The sequence below is a fragment of the Bos grunniens genome, chromosome 28 (assembly GCF_055505025.1).
Source record: "Bos grunniens cultivar Pamir isolate PY7600 chromosome 28, Bosgru_T2T1.0, whole genome shotgun sequence".
Classification (NCBI taxonomy): Eukaryota; Metazoa; Chordata; class Mammalia; order Artiodactyla; family Bovidae; genus Bos; species Bos grunniens.
Genome location: NC_141192.1, coordinates 6,868,038 through 6,885,930, shown reverse-complemented (window position 1 = coordinate 6,885,930; position 17,893 = coordinate 6,868,038). Strand labels below are relative to the sequence as shown.

The window sequence follows — 17,893 nt, the reverse complement described above, 5'->3', positions numbered from 1 at the left end:
AAAAGCAAAATATGCAAACTTGAAATTATTCTTAGTAATCAGAGTTTAGTATTCTTACTTAGAAATGATGTTTCAAGCCAATGATTATCCATTAATTAATTTAGTTTGTCTAAGCTTTTCTTACCTTAAGTTTCTTGGAAATTATCTGTAAGCTGATGTTTAAGTATATATTTTCTATAAACATAATTATTGTTGAAATAAAATGTTTGTTAGAATAGTCATTCAATTTAAACAGTTTTACATTTTCATAATCTCAAACATTGCATATGCATAATATTGACTTATTTGATCAGTAAGCCTGTATACGTTTTAGAAAGTTGTTCTAATGTGATAGTCACTCTGCCTGCTTCAGCTTAGGTTTCAAAGCTGTGCTGAAGATGTTTTCCTGGACTTTTCTAGGGCATGCCTAAGCAGGTCTTTCCATCCAAACTAGAGGATATTTATTAGTTTCCAAGTTTTATTAACTCGCTAGTTTTCTCTTATTACTCCTTCTAGGCAGTGCAGTCAGGCTAGGAGCGACCACACTGTATGGAATCTTTTTCTGGCCACTACTTTTTAAAATTTAGAGATTTTTTTGTTTGAACATTTTCTTGTTTGATTGTAGCTGGTGAGTTTTTGGCTGAAAAATTACACACACATAAACACACATTTTGTATACTCTGTCCCTTTTATTTATTATTGAGGATAGGAAGTTCTGTAATTCTGTTTCACCCCACTATCTTTTATTTATTTATTTTTACTTAAATGTTTGTATGATTTTGTATGTGCATTTGACATGAATAATAACTAACATGTACATACTTTAGAAACTCTCTAATTCTTAAGATCAGAAATTAGAATCAATTTTTTTTAATTGAAAAAATAAAACCAACAAATTAAAGACAATGTCTTAAGATACATAGTTAAAAAAAATCAGTGACCCTAAGGCATGCATTTTGCTTTTATTTGAATTTTGCTCTTGTTCGTGGTCTTATAACATTTCTATATAACCACAGAGATCATATAGTGGCCATATTATATTTTTGTTACTGTTGGGACATCTTAATATTTTTAATATTTAATATTAATCTCAATTGTAATGTCATCACATGACATAGTGTATTATAGTAAATAGTTACTCACATAGAGGACTCTGTTTCTCATTTTATGCTCTTGTGTGTACTTTGAACCTTTTTATTGTTTTTTTAATTACCTTTAAAATAAATCTTGAGAAGTTGACATTCATGGATTAATCAATGTTAATAAATCATTTTGCCTCTCACTCTGGCACTAACTGTAATGTATGTTTATATTCCTGGATAGATATACTTTTGAGATATATGTTTAAAATGACAGCTGACATTTTATTCCTTAATGCCAGAATAATTTTTTTGCTGCTGTTGGATTCTTTATCTGCATCCTTCCCATAAACTTTAATAATGGAAGTTTAAAGTTTAAAGTTTTTGTAAGAGCATGTGTGCTTAAAAACAACAACAACAAAATCACACATTTTTAAAGGAAATATTAGTCACTCTTTACAACCCCATGGACTGCAGGCTTCCCTGTCCTTCACCATCTCCCGGAGTTTGCTCGAACTCATGTCCATTGAGTTGATGATGCCATCCAATCATCTCATCCTCTGTTGCCTCCTTCTCCTCTTGCCCTGTCTTTCCCAGCATCAGGGTCTTTTTCAGTGAGTTGGCTCTTTGCATCAGATGGCCAAAATATTAGAGTTTCAGCTTCAGCATCAGTCTTTCCAATGAGTATTTAGGGTTGATTTCCTTCAGGATTGACTGGTTTGATCTTGCTGTCCAAGGGACTCTGAAGAGTCTTCTCCAGCACCACAGTTTGAAAGCATCAGTTCTTCAGCGCTCAGCCTTCTTTATGGTCCAACTCTCACGTCTGTACATGACTACTGGAAAAACCATAGCTTTGATGCTATGGCCCTTTGCTGGCAAAGTGATGTTTCTCCTTTAATGTGCTGTCTAGATGTATCATAGCTTTTCTTCCAAGAAGCAAGCATCTTTTCATTTCATGGCTGCAGTCACTGTCCACAGTGATTTGGAGCCCAAGAAAATAAAGTCTTCCTAAACAGAAAAATAATTTGGATTAGAAATTGGAAGTTGTGCTATAGAAGTGTTATTTTCTGTACAGATTTGTAGTTTAATTTTATTATTTCTGGATTTTGCTGTCATCATCCATAGCCCAAGTTTATACAAGTGCATATAAAGATATTCTTTATTTTCTTTTTTTTTCTGAAAAAGAAAAAAATTTCATTTTAATCTCCATTTTTAAAAAGTAAAGCAAAAATTAAAAGGAATTAGAATTTACAAATAACCCTAATGATTGCTTTAAAATGTAAAAAGTATTTAACAGACTTGATTATTCTTTATTTTCTTATAGTATTAAGTTATTAATTAGTGCATTCAGTATTTATTAAGAGTTCAGTAGGAATCATGAGTAGCTTTTGGGCTTTTCTGCATATAATTATTTAAAAATATGCATTCATATTATGTGATAATCCATGTTATTATCTTTATTTAGGAATGTTTAATCTATTCTTTTGTCTCCTCAGATTCTGTCAAATTTTAAGAACAAATGCACCGTATAGCTCATGGAAGAGAAAACACAAATCAAGACTTTTTTGGGTTCCAAGTTGCCAAAGTATGGAACAAAATCTGTAAGAAGTACACTGCAGCCAATGCCAAATGGGAAACCTGTTAATTTGTTGGGAACTTCCAAGAGTAGCAGCGTCAAAAGTTACATCAAAAATAATGGGTCTGATTGTTCATCATCCCATTCATTTAACTGGAGAACAGCAAATAAATATGAGTTTAATGCACAAAGTTCTGAAGAGCCTAATAATACTCAGAGTTCACATGCTAAAGTAATTGATCCTGAAAAAATTACACCTACTCAAGGAGTGTTTGATAAAAATGGGATGAAGGGAGGTTTGAAAAATATTTCTCTACTCACATCAAAGTTAGCAAAGCCATCCACTATGTTTGTGTCATCGACAGAGGAGTTAAACCAAAAGTCTTTGTCCGGACCATCTAATTTGGGTAAATTCACCAAAGGCACATTGTTAGCAAGGACTTCCTATGCTTCAGTCAGTGCTCCAAAATCTCAGTTGAATGGATTTTATGGAAACCGAACAGCTGGTAGCATACAAAGGCCTAGAGCAAACTCCTGTGCCACCAGAGGCAGTTCTGGAGAAAGCTTAGCACAATCTCTAGATAATATCAAATCGCTTGCTTGTGAAAAAATGGTAAGGTCACAGAGTTTTTCACATTCCATTCAGAATTCATTCCTTCCACCTTCATCTATAACCAGATCACATTCCTTCAATAGAGCTGCAGATCTTACAAAGCCTTATCAGAACCAACAGCTACCCATTAGAGTGCCTCTGAGGTCAAGTATGCTAACAAGAAATTCCCGGCAGTCAGAAGTCCTCAATGGGAATGAACATTTAGGATTTGGATTTAATAGGCCTTATGCTGCTGGTGGAAAGAAGTTGGCTTTACCAAATGGCCAGGGTGTAACTTCCACTTTCGGTTATAGGATGGTTCATCCCTCTCTTCTGAAATCTAGCCGACCTCCGTTTTCTGGGACTCTCACAGTTGATGGTAATAAAAATTCACCTGCTAACACATGTATAGAGGAAGACGCTGCACTTGTGGCTAAAGACAGAGCTGTGGATAAGGACCAAGAACTAATTGAAAATGATAGTTATAGAATAGAAAATGACCAGACCATGAAGCGTGATGCTAAAATTAGGTACCTGAGTGATGATGTGGATGATATTTCCTTGTCTTCTTTGTCATCTTCTGATAAGAATGATTTAAGTGAAGACTTCAGTGATGATTTTATAGATATAGAAGACTCCAACAGAACTAGAATAACTCCAGAGGAAATTTCTCTCAAAGAAGAAAAGTGTGAAAATGTACCACCAAAAGATATATTTGATTCCCCCAAGGAAAATGAAAAATCCTTCAGTAAAACTGATGAATGGATAGATATAAGTGTCTCTGGTAAATATTAATGTCCTTAATTTTTTTGCTTTTTTCTTGATATATAGCTGAATTTATACTTAGGATTATCTTCTGATTAATTTCAAAATAGTAACAATTTCATGGAGGGATGGATCTGGACAAAACTGGAATGGAGCAACATTTAATATCCTTGTGACTTTTGTTCCTTGTCATATTTTTCATGCTAAAACAACATCCATAAAACATCCAGTATCTTACCTTTGTTCTTTGTCACACACAGGCTTATTCCTGCTTGTTTCAAAATTATTTTTTTTCCCTGCTTCCTCCAATCAGTGGCATCCTATTCTAAACTATCTCTTCCCTTAGAAACTAGATCACTGCTTTGTGTTGAGTAAAGCTTCACCAAAGCGTAAATGGACTAATAGATGTAATGTCCAGTCTAATGGATTTTTTAACCTAGACAATTTTCATTTTTTTCAAGGAAGACTTGGATTTTCTTGCTTAGCAAATCCAATGGCTATACTTTTTCAGGAGCTTTTTTTTTTTTTTAATGAGAGAAGAGGGGTAGCACCTGTTTGACATTTCTTCTTATACTTGGTAATCTTGGTGCTGAATACTGGAGAAAATATATCTCTTTGCCCATCTGGACTGAGAACAAACTGAGGGTTTGGGTGAGGCATGTAGTCCGATCGAGGGAGTAGGCTATCACTGAGATATGTATAAACTCTTGACTGTCTTGAGGGTCTTCTAGTTAGGAATGACTGCTGGAGCAATTTATTTCCCTATTAAGAAGCAACTGCAAGAATAAATGATAAACACAGAGTAAGGAGTTTCCTGGGCAGTGCTTAAAAATAAGTACCCTAGGAGATATTCAAAGAATATGAGGCTTTATTTACATTTCCAGAAATACTGCAGAAGTGAAAGATGGCTCAATGAAATTTATTGGGAAATATTTCAGTAGGTTATTTTTAAGATTTTACATCTTGATTTTTTTATTGTTTAGATTTAGAATACTAATTATGAATACTTTTTTGCCAACTCTTTTGCTATATCAATTTATTAAAGCTTGTATTTTTGAAACAAATAATTATATTTTGTGAACTAATAACTTTTTCCCCCTCTCTTTTAAAAATTCAATTGAAGACAGGAGTGAATGTTCAAAACATGCTTCTGGAAATAACTTGATTTCACCAGACACAGATTACAGAGCTGGTTCTTCATTTGAACTCTCTCCATCTGATAGCTCTGATGGAACGTACATGTGGGATGAAGAGGGCTTGGAGCCCATTGGAAATGTCCACCCAGTTGGGAGCTATGAGTCCTCCGAAATGAACAGCATAGTATGTATGGATTTATGTACCATTTGGGAACATTTTGTTTACTTTGCTATTAGAGAGACTTGGGATGTTTGGATTTTTGTAAGTTTATGAATTAACTCTCCTCGTCTGAGAAATGGGAATTCATATTTCTTAAGAGACTACAAAATATCTGGTCTTAAATACATAATGAAGCATATATTTGTGTCATATAAAGATTGAGTTAATTATGGTCTCATATACATTCATGATGCAGTTGACCTTTAAACAACATGGGTTTGACTTTTGAGGGTCTACTTATCTGTAAATTTGTTTCAGTAGTAGAAACACTTCAGCACTACACAGCCTGTGGTTGGTTGGGTTTGTGTATGCGAAGCTGCAGATGTGGAGAACCACATAGATGGGGTGCCAGCTGTAAGCTAACCATGGATTTTCAACTGTGCAGAGGGCCAGCACCTCTAACCTTGCGTTGTTCAAAGGTCAGCTCTACATAAATAAATGCATATATTCACATAGGCATATTGTCTTTTTCAGTTTCTCAAGGTAGGAGAAGGCAGTCTAGAGATGTTTTTGTCACATTGAGGAATGCTGCTGGTAACTAATGGGTAGACACTGGGATACTGTTTAACATCCTGTAATACACAGGATAACACCCACAACAAAAAATTATCCAGCCCAAGATGTCAGTAGTGCTGCTGTTGAGAAACCCTGGGCTAGGCTGTGCTGTGGTAGCATTCTCAATGCCAATTTGCAGTGACATAACGAAATGAAAGTTTATTTTTTACTCTTACAAAGTCTACTGTAGGTCGGGACATCTCTGTAGGGCAGCTGTCTTCAGTGTTCTAAGCCACTTTGATCTTGGGGCTTCATTGTGGCCTTCTGAGACCCTTTGTCCCTATGGTAATGAGGATGTCACACAAGCAGTTTACTGACAGAGGATTTACACATGCAGTTACTGCTTTGGCCTGGAGATGGCATATGGAACTTTTACTCACAATTTACTAAACTGAGTTAATCTTATGTATTGAGTGGGCAGGAAGTGTAATTTTCCTGTGTGCCTGGTAGGCAAGGGAACCGGACATTGGTGAGCACTGGAAGACCTACCATATATTTATACATGCATATTTTAAGAAAAATTGCTAGTAATGTGGATTATATGCAATGTGAATAAAGCATAATTGGTGTGAGTAAAACTGTTCTCTATCATTACTTAATATATAAAATACAATTTTCCAGTAGTTGTAAGGAAAACTGGTAGTCCTTGTGGATATATTAAATTCCAGGAAGATTTTAGGTGATGGAATTTTCTGTCTCCATGTAAACCTGTGATTTGGAAAAAAAATAAAGGTCATTACCAGAAACTTGTTAAATTGCACAGACATGGAGAGGACACATACTTAATTTAGAGGCATCATCTCTTATTTCTTTAGATAAAGGAAGTTCAGAAAAGATTACAGTTTAAGAGCGTTACGTGCTGTCTTACTAGATAGAACTTTTTAAGTGAATATGATTGGAATTGAAATGAGCATTGAGTCCAGCAGATGGCAGCAGTCAGCCACCTGGTACCGGGCATTTTTCAGATGGTTCATTGTTCTTATTACTTAAATGATGAGATAGCCTCTGGAAGAGTTCAGTGCATATCTGAATTGACCATTAGTCTCTACAGTTCACGAATTTCCTTCTTGGTTATTTCGCCTGTGTATATGAGATGGTAAACAAAAATATTCATTCTGTGCTTTGGAATGGAATGGTGTCTGTGTGTCATTCTCTTTGGATCTAAGAGGAAGACAATTTGAGAAAGGATGGAGAATTAAGTTGAAAACAGAGTGTGATAGTGGGTTTACCATTTTTCTCTAAAATTCTACAAACATTTTGTTTTTTCTACTTTAAATTAGTTTTATTAGGTGTGTACTTGTTTAGAGTTGTTTCCTTGGTAAATTGGATTTCCAGTCATCATGTAGTGATCTTCTCTAACCCTCATTATGCCTTTTGTCTTAAGGCCTTTTTTTTTCAGAATTAGTATATTTTACCAGTTTTATTTATACATTTTTGTTGCCTTTATCATGTATGGTTTTAAATTTTCGTGTAAATAAGTTTAGTATTGTTTTTCTTTACAGTTTTTACTATGTGTGTGTGTATAAGACATCATTTTCTAGTCCTGGGGCCATACAAAATACTTAGTATGTTGAGAGCTGCTGCTGCTGTGGCTGCTAAGTTGCTTCAGTAATGTCCAACTCTGTGGGACCCCATAGACGGCAGCCCACCAGGCTCCCCCGTCCATGGGATTCTCCAGGCAAGAACCCTGGAGTGGGTTGCCATTTCCTTCTTCAATGCATGAAAGTGAAAAGTGAAAGTGAAAGTGAAGTCGCTCAGTCGTGTCCGACTCTTAGCGACCCCATGGACCGCAGCCTACCAGGCCCTCCATCCATGGGATTCTCCAGGCAAGAATGCTGGAGTGGGGTGCCATTGCCTTCTCCGAGTATGTTGAGAGGCAATATAGCAAATGATTAAGAACCAGGGCTATGAAGCAAATTAGATTAAAAATCCCATTACTGTTATATACTAATTGTATACCTTTGGATTCTCTGTTCCTTTATTTTTGTAATGGAATGGGGATAATAACAGCACGTATCTCTAGGGCTGATATTGGGAAGTACATGCCTGAATGTTTTAGCAGCCATGTGATAGTGGTTGTTGAGTATTTTCAGTATCATCTCAGACTACCCCATAGGATTGTTGTGAACCTTAAATAAGGTCATATATAAAAAATAATTAATGCCAGGGAAATAGTAAGAGCTCAGAAAATGTTAGCTATTTATTATTATGCTGTTGTTTTCATTTTTTTTTACATTTGAGACTTCCATCTGAAGTTGGTATGAGGCATAATAATTTACCTTCATTAATATTCTTTCATAATATACTTGGGGTGCTGTGTGGAAAAAAAAGAATTAACATAGCAGCTGAGATTGCCTGTCCTTAGAAAGGCTGACCCTTTGCTGGTAAACAGTTCCATTACTGTGATACAGAACTTCCCCTAAGTGGTAAGAGTGGTTCACTGTGCCTCAGCTGTACTCTGGTTTATGCTGTGTACCTGCGTTCCTTCTGGGGTCCTGACGTTTTCGTATATCCTAGTCAGAGGGTGCCCATGTCACCAGCCCTGAAAAACAACTGAGTTTCTTAGGGACATGTGTAATAGACAACAGTTTTCATGTGTTGTTGCAACTTGTTGGAGGAATTGAGCATGTACATTGATTCTACTGGGAGGGGACTCAAAGCTAATGCTTCGTTTCTTCAATTCTGCCCCATCTGATTTTTCCTTTTCTCTTTTTGTTTCATGTCCTTGTGCCGGAACACACATGGACATGAAACAAAATGAGTATATATGACTGCTGAGCCCTGTGAGTCCTTCCGTTAGACCATCTAACGTTGGGGATGGTCTCGAGGGCTCTGACATAGGCACTGATTCAAAGTGCCTTTGATTCAAACACCTTTGTTCACTGCAGTGTCCTTTTTGTTTATCATCTTTCCATATTTCTATAAGAATCCTTTGAAGTAGCTACGGACCAGTTAGTAACTCTTTCTTCAGATTTGGTTGAATTTAGGTGGATTGAGTAAATTGATATTGATAGGTTGGGAACTAGCTTACTCTCAGTCTGGTATTCTTGATTTTCAAGCCTTCTATCTACTCAGGATAACTGAGCATTTTAAAACTCAGTAAACTTTTAGTTGATATTTAACCTTTTTGAACAGGAAATACAGCATTTTTTTTATTTTGCTAGTAAATATTGTCAGAATCATACTGTATGTGCACAGCTTTAAGCGGAAGCATTTTCCGCTGTTAAAAGTACAGCGAACCGTACTCAGAACCATCTTTGCTGAGGTGCTGTGACCAATATAAGCGCTCCCATTGCAGGGGAATTGAATTCAAATGTCACAATGACTGATTTCCTGACCCTTAAATATTTAGGGATTGATAATTTTAAATCATCACATGGACTGCTTTTATTTTGGGGAGGATTTTTATGGAAGACTAAAGAAGTGGTTGAACCAGATGTTCCTGGCTTTCTTTTTTTGTTCTATCAGCCTTGACTTATCTTCATATAGTAGGCAGGTTTAACGTCCTTATCATTTAGATAGAACCTTTCTCATTTTAAAATGTAGATTCAAACTCTAGCTTGGGAGCTTTTGACAGTCAGTGAGTAGATGCCCACACCTTTCATTGCACGTTTACCTGTGCATTTGTAAGGGAACAGCTGGCTGGGTTTGGGTTGCTACCTTGGTGACTGATGTTGCTAGACTTTATTCAAACTTAAATGTATGCTAAATGTCATAATATTCCTTGCAGTAACTTATGTGGGAATAGGACTTCCCTAGGTTTATTTTGCACTGAATTTTGAAATTACCTGTGGTCTAGAAATGTAGCAGAGGAATACCAGAATATCAATTTGGTTTGTATTTGTCATATTTAGTTTTACTGTGCTTGGTTTAATTTCTGTCTACTGTTTCTTTGGGGTGTATTAACAGGAGTCAGCAGGCTACAGCCTTGAGGCTGTCCACTCATTTGTAAATCAGTTCAGTTCAGTTCTCAGTTGTGTCTGACTCTTTGCGACCCCATGGACTGCAGCATGCCAGGCGTCCTTGTCCATCACCAACTCCCATCGAGTCGGTGATGCCATCCAATCATCTCATCCGCTGTTGTCCCCTTCTCTTCCTGCCTTCAGTCTCCCCAGCAAGGTCTTTTCCGGTGAGTCAGTTCTTCGCATCAGGTGGCCAGAGTATTGGAGTTTCAGCTTCAGCATCAGTCCTTCCAATGAATATTTTTGTGAATAAACTTATGTATATTTATATATGTAGATAAATTTTTGCAATAAATTTACATGTAGTCTGGCTGCTTTTGTGCTACTCTGGCAGTGCTGAGTAGTTACAACAGAGACTGTATTGCACACAAACATAAAATATTTACTCTCTGAGCTTTAAGAAATAGTTTGCTGACCCTCATATTAGAACACTGAAAATACATTTTAAAGATTCAGAGATTAACTTTTCTTAGGCATTCAGTTTTCTCTGTGTTGTCCTTGCTAAGCTGTCATCCTCTGGCTCCCAATGGGAGGCAGCTGTCGATATATTTAACATATTTGAGTGACTGTCATGGGCAGAGTACTGAAGATACAGTGATCAAGACCGCTGCAGGTTCTGTTTTAGTGCTTACATTCTGTTGAGGCACATGTAGTTGAAGCATTTAGCTAAGTCATTCATTTTCTTCAATTGATAAGTGAGGAAAGTGCTGCAAAGGAAAATTACCAAGTGAAAGTATATTGCTGGAACACCTGGTCTGGTGTGGGTGCTAAATAAGGCTTTTTTGGAAAATGATGGTTAGGCTTAGTTGGCCCAGGGAATACAGTAAGTTGGTGAAAAGGATATATGTGATTGGAAGAATGTTGGTTTTAAGCTGGAAAGGGGTGCCGGGGTCCTGCCCCGGCTGATCCAGGGTATTCGAAGCGGGGACAGCGTCGGCGACCTATTTATTTAAGTATTTTATCAAAGATATAAAGAGTAATAGGATGAGGATAGCTCAGTAGGAAAATTCAGTGGAGAAAAGAGGCTGAGTAGCTTGGTTTACGCGGGAGACCAATAAAACTTCAAGATAAGAAGTTTGCACCACTTACGTAGGCCGCAGGCGTCCTTCCGTTCTCCCGAAGGAGAGGAGACACTGAGGCCTCCCCGGTCGGATCTTAGAAGCCCAGGCATAATTAGTAAGCATGGTGGGTTCCGCGCTCCAGATGGAGACTCAGCCAGAGTGGGAGAGAGAGCGACATGGGGAGACCAGTATTTCGAGAAACTGATCCCAATTCTTTATTTTCCATGGTCTACTTTTATACACTGAGATGTTATGCAAAAGTCACGTGGGGTCAGCAGTCCTGACTTTTATCAAAGTCAGGTACTTCATACAAAGGTATACAGAGGTCTTAGGGGTGTTACATCATCTTCTGGCCAGGGGGGCCTGCTGACAATTTACGACCCTCTCCTTGTGACAGCGGTCAGTCAATCAGGACACTTATTTCTCCAGGGCTGATTATTCTCAAAACAGATGCCACCCAAGTAAAGTTACATTCCTACAGGGTGAGGGTGTAGTGGGTTTTAGTTAAGGAAAGAATTTACTTAGCCTAAGGTCTAACGTGATTAATATCAAAGGTTAATACTTATTTCTTCTATATATTCATTAATGTGTGTAAGGGCAGGGGATGTGGAGACGTAGCAACAAACATTGGCTCAACAAATGAAAAACCCTTCACCAACACAATTTCTAATTAGCCCACTATACTTATACTTATAGTTTTCTAACTTCTCTAAAGAACCTGTTTTTAGAGGGTTTAAAGCATCTTGTGCCTCTCACGGTTGGGAGGCTGTGAGCAATCACATGTGGCCGGAGGAGCCTGTCAGGCAGGCTAGAGAACCTTCAGAGGAGTTTATAGGTTAAAACACTCTTACCACGCCCAGGAATTATTATAAACTGGAGCTCTAAGTTAACTCCTTCTCCAAAAGAGGTGGTGGGGGACAGCCCCCCGTAAAGTCAGAGGTGTAGGTGAGCACAAAGTAGTAAAGTAGGCAGGCTCTGGTTATGGGGGTAGATGCTCGAGGAGTTCCAGGGGGACTCCTGAGGCTCGATCCCGCCTTTGCGTATGTCGAGCCTCCTTCCTCATGACCTTTGTCACAGGCGGAGTACCTCACTCTGGCCCCCAACAAAGGGGCATAACTTGATTTACATTTTCAGAATACTTTATATAAAGATTGAACTAGAAGAGAGGCAAACAGTGGCTGGAAGCTGTCATTCATGTGAGGGGTGGTAGTGGCTTGGACTAAAGTGGTGGCAGAGGGCAGCTTCGAGGAATCTGCAATTTTGAAAGTGGGTTTAGAGGGTACAAGTGATTAAATTCCATTACTCATTGACTGTAAGGGAGAAAAGTGTTACCTCCTCACTTTTAAAAGTTAGGATTGGTACTGCTGTTCTCATTCATTCTGCCAAAATCATCCTAAATTGCCAGTTTGACTTATTTTCCTGATGGTTTTCCCAAACCTTATAATGTCAAACCTGAACTGCTTGAGTGGCTCTCCATGGCCTGCTCTACTTTATACGGGTCTATCTCATTGCTTTTGATCTCCAGGTCCTACTACGTGTCTTGAATATAGTGATGACATCTCTCTCTCATCACTGTTCTAGGTTTCTGGCACTAAATAAGAACTCAATATATACTTGTTGAAATAGTGTCATGATGATGTGCCATTTAATTCAAAATAAATAGAAACACTTAAAACTAAATATAATGTTTAATATTCAATAGTTTTTCCATACACATTGTGACATAACCTATTTACAGAGTAAGTTTCTAAGGTACCACGTGTCATAATAGCAAGCTGCAAATAGCTAAAAATGTGACATTAGCATAGACTGATAGTGGAGGGACAGCTTACAGAAAGTTGAGACCGACCTAATATAGGTAAATGAACATGTCAAACTGACAGTGATACTTTCAGTACGCTCTGATACATACTTTCAGTATGCTCTGATACAGAATGCAGAACTTGAACTCATGGAAGGGATCTGTTACAAATAAGGGGACAGAATGAGTTGAGGAAACTAAATTTTTCTTAATTTCCTTTTTATTGGCTGGACTAGTGAATCTGCCATGCCCATTTAATTACTAACATAGCTTCTTGGCCTGTTAATGTAGCTTTTAGGTTTAAAAACAAAGGTTAAGTTTATTTTATATAGTTGTTGTGACCCTTTAAACATAATATTTTTCTTCATTCTGTATTATTATTACTTCTCATAAATTAAAACTGTTTAATATGAAGTTCAATTCAGTAATTATTTATTGAGCTTCTGGTATGTCTCAGGCATACTGTTCAGTGCTAAAGTTACTGAATATATGCAAGGCTGTCTTTATTCTTTATGGCTTTAAAATCTAGTATGAAAAGTGATTATAAATATACAGTCATAGTGTAGTTTTTAAGTGATATCATGCATGCTGTGTTAGCATATGTATGATATGCTATGAGGAAGTGACAGCTGAGTTGAGTTTTGAAGAATGGATACAAAGTTGACCAGTTGGTCAAAGAAAAGGGAAGGTGAGTGTTTTGGGCATAAGGAATAGCATGTACCTGGAGGGACCACAAAATCATGATGTATGAGAGGAATATCTGCATTGCTAAGAATATGATGTGTGAAGTAGAGAGTGGTTAGAGATGAAGCTATGAAATTAAGAAAGTGAAAAGGAAGAAGAATCTTGTATCTCAAATCAGAAAGACAAATGTTTACAAATCGGGTTTTAGAATAAGGCAGATATAATTTAAATTTTATATCAACATCTATATTTCAGATCTTTATACATACTTCCAGTCTGTATATTAAGACCATGAGTAGAATGTTTTTTTCTGCATAGTTTTTCAGTTTTCACAAACATGGAATTATTGGACTATCTAAAACTTCTGGGTCAAAGCCCCCATTTCAGAGAAAAAGTGAATTTAAAAGTAGTTTGTTAAAGAAAAATAAAAAGAATAAGTAGTTCACTACGAAGTCCTTTTTGCCTAGCAGAGAACCTGGCATACAGTAGATGCATAATTAGTAATATCGGAGAAGGCAATGGCACCCCACTCCAGTACTCTTGCTTGGAAAATCCCATGGACGGAGGAGCCCGGTGGGCTGCAGTCCATGGGGTCACTAAGAGTTGGACACGACTGAGCGAGTTCACTTTCACTTTTCACTTTCATGCATTGGAGAAGTAAATGGCAACCCACTCCAGTGTTCTTGCCTGGAGAATCCCAGGGACGGGGGAGCCTGGTGGGCTGCCGTCTATGGGGTTGCACAGAGTCGGACACGACTGAAGCGACTTAGCAGCAGCGGCAGCATGAATAAAATACTGAATTCCATGAGTTGGATCAGATAGACTTTATGAACTAGTTATAGTTAATGAGGATGCTGAGGCTGAGTAGTTAAATGCGTTTACTGATTAAATGAAATTTGGGCTTCCCTGGTGGCTCAGATGGTAAAGAGTCTGCCTGCAATGTAGGAGACCCGGGTTCAATCCCTGGGTCCGGAAGATCCCCTGGAGAAGGAAATGGCTACCCACTCCAGTATTCTTGCCTGGAGAACTCCATGGACAGAGGAGCTTGTTGGGCTACAGTCCATGGGGTCAGAAAGAGTTGGATACAACTGAGCAACTAACACAGGAGTTATTGAAGTTGCTGTTCTAACCTAAATGAGTAGTCACTTCAGAATTGTTAATTTGTACCCTCACAGGACATACCTTTATCAATTAGAGTATGGTGCTTACGTAGAATTCCTTTGCCTTTAGCCTTTTGGACTCCATTCATTTCCACAGTTACTTAGGATAGTGATTTATTCCCCTCACCTCCTTCAATGAGGTGGTTTCATAAACTTAAAAAAAAATCATATGCATTAAGATTTACTCTGTGTGCTGTAAAGATCACTGAATTTTGACAAATGCTTAATGTCTTATTTCATAAAGAATAGTTTCACCATCCTAAAATGTCCCTACATTTCATGTATTTATCCCTCCCTGCAACGAACCCCTTGCAAACACTAATGTATATAGAAAATCTCTGTAATTTTGCCTTTTAAAGAATGCCATATAATTAAAATCATACACCATATAGCTTTTTCATATTGGCTTCTTTGATTTAGCAATATGTGTTTAAGACTGATCCATATCTTTTTATGGCTTGGTACTTCATTTCTTTTTATTGATGAATAATATTACATTGTATGGATTACCACAGCTATAAAGGACATTTTGGTTGCTTCATTTTTGGCCATTATGAATAAAGCTGCTGTAATTGACCTGCAGGTATTTATGTGGACAGGTGTTTTCATTTCATTTGGGAAAATACCAGAGTGCAATTGCTTAATCATGTGGTAAGACTGTTTAGCCTTATAAGAAATTATCAATCTGTTTTGCAAAGTGGCTGTACCAAATTGCATTCCCACTGACAGTGTGTGAGAGTTCTAGTTCTCTGTTCTCACCAGCAATTGCTATCGTCAGTGTTTTGTTTTTAGGCATTCTAATAGGTATACAGTAGTATTCTGTTATTGTTTTAAATTTGGAAATTCCCTAACAGCAGAACGTTTATCATGTGTTTGTCATCTGTATATCTTTTAAGTGTCAGTTTAATATCTTTTGCCCATTTTTAAATTGATTTCTTGTTATTGAATTTTAAGAGTTCTTTGTATGCTTCGGATGTGTCTTTTATTAGATGTGTGATTTGCATGTGTCTCTTCCAGCATATGTCTTGTCTTTTCATCCTCTTTAAAGTGTCTTTCACAGAGCAAAGTTTTAATAAATTCCCACTTAATTTTTTTTCTTTCACAGATCATGCTGTAGGTTGTATTGTTAAAAATCATCACCAAATGCAAGGTCATGTAGTTTTTCTACTTTGTTTACTTCAGTAAGTTTTATAGTCTTATGTTTTGCATTTTCGTCTGTGAGCCATATTGAGTTAGTTTTTGTGTAACACCCATGTTTGGGTTAATTTTTTTCAAGAAGTTTTGTCTAAGAGTTTGAGCACTGTTTGTTGAGAAGACTGTACTTTCCGAATTGAGTTCCCGTTGCTCTTTTGTCAGAACCAGTTGAGTGTATGTATGTGTGTGGGCCTCCTTTGAGCTCACTGTTCTGTTTTGTTGATCTGTGTGTCTGTTCTTTCGCCAGTAACATACTGTGTTAATTATTGCCTTGTTATGTCTTATACTAAGTCTTGTGTTGTATAATAAAGAATTCAGCTGACTTTTGTTCTCAGTTTTTGTGTGGGAGCCTCTACATCTTTGGAAATTCCCAAGTGATAGGGGTGCTTTTGTTCATGGTGGGTCCTGATAGTTTATGCTTACAAGGTGACTCAGGCTGGGGGTAGGGCATGTGAGAAAAACCAAACATGCAGTTAGAAAGTTGGGGTGTTGAGCCCTCTGATAGTTTGACCTCCAGGGAGCGAGGGAACTGGGCTGGAGATTGCTTTGGTCATGCGGCCCATGATTCAAGCTCGCGTGTCTTTGCAACGAAACTCCAGTGAAAAGTCTGGATACCGAATCCCAGGTGCATGTCCCTGGTTAGCCATACTTTCTGCCTATTGTTATTCATCAGTTTGCCAAGGAGGTGACCTATTCTGACTCCATGGAGAGGGAACACGGAAGCTTCACGTTTGGGACCACCCTAGGCTTTGCCCCGTGTGTCTCTTCTTTTGGCTGGTCATGATTTATACCATGTGGACTATAATACAAGTGTAATCATAAAGTATAATCCTTTGCTGAGTGTCGTAAGTTGTTCTGGTGAACAACCTGATGGAATAGTTTGTTGTTTAGTTGCTAAGTCATGCCCAACTCTTTTGCGACCCCATGGACCATAGCCCACCAGTCTCCTCTGTCTGTGGGATTTCCCAGGTAAGAACGCTGGAATGGGTTTCCATTTCCTCCTCCAGGGGATCTTCCTGACCCAGGGATCAAACCAGCGTCTCCTGAGTTTTTGTGGGCAGATTCTTTACTGCTCAGCTACCAGGGAAGCCTTGAGGGAGTATTGGGAACCTCCAAGTTTGTAGTCAGTTAGGAAGTACAGGGCCTGGGAACCCCTGAGATTTTTTGGCCAATGGTGTCTGAATTAAATGTTAGTCTTATGTAAGACTGTCCCATTAACCTGTGAAGTTTGTGCTAACTCTGGATAGCTAATGTCGAAAGTCATTGTAGCTGGTGTCAGAAAAAAATGAAATATGCTACATCTAATTTGACTGACTGAAAGAAACATGTGGGAAGCAAAAGGATTAAAGGACTGGGAATGAAGAAATTTTGATTCTTGGATGGCTGTGTAGTCAGTGATCATATGAAACTGCAGCTGTGCTGTGATCTATTACTAAAGGCAAAAGTTTTGGAACAGAATTTAGAAATGGTGGTAGCTATAATCCCTAATGAGGTGACTCACTGGATACAGAAGAAAATGCAGAATAATAAGAAACAAACTGAATATATTATCCGTTGGCTATTGTTACTTGTAATAGCTAAAATGAAAGTAATACAGAGTGCTGGGGCTGATCGTGATGCTGGGCCAAGCTTAGATTTCAGTCTGATCTACTACCAATAGCTTTTAAAGCCAACCCTAATGGGAACGGTTATTCTAGGACAAAAGGCAGTACTCTTATGAACACTGGTTACCAGGAAGGTAGTAAAGTTATGAAACCGTAAAACTACTGAAACCAGGGGTTATAGTGCCAGGGAGTAGTCTTATATTGTGGGCTGTGCCATCAACTTCCTGAAGAACTTTTATTAAATGGATTGTGAGAGTGACTAATTTAGGAGTAGTATCTTTGGTTTTAAGTGTTTCAGAGTGGAAGAGAGTATTGGGTTGATATAGGTAGGACCCACAACTCACTTTAGAACCATCACAGATGGCTGTTCATAGTAGGTTACCTGGGGGAGTGGGTAGCCTGGTGGACTGGATAAAACCGACTGTAGTCTGTGTACCTGAGAAGAGAGACTGTGTTTCTTCCATAAATGCCAAGTGGAACATCACAGATGACGGGGCTGTGCCCTCTGTAGCAAGCCATGCTGGA

General features: G+C 37.9%; 1 protein-coding gene across 12 annotated transcripts in view; it reads left to right on the top strand.

The window, feature by feature from the left end:
• CCSER2 (coiled-coil serine rich protein 2) overlaps positions 1-17,893 on the top strand; it is a 155,971-nt gene that overhangs the window by 36,329 nt on the left and 101,749 nt on the right. For all 12 annotated transcript variants that reach the window (XR_015156584.1, XR_015156583.1, XR_015156581.1 and 9 more), the window contains exons 2-3: positions 2,555-4,010; positions 5,115-5,311. Coding sequence is in view for 6 of the 12 variants with exons in the window: in XM_086381188.1 (XP_086237314.1) it covers positions 2,594-4,010; positions 5,115-5,311 (1,614 nt within the window). In the remaining 6 variants the exon portion in view is untranslated. The remainder of the gene's footprint in view (positions 1-2,554; positions 4,011-5,114; positions 5,312-17,893) is intronic.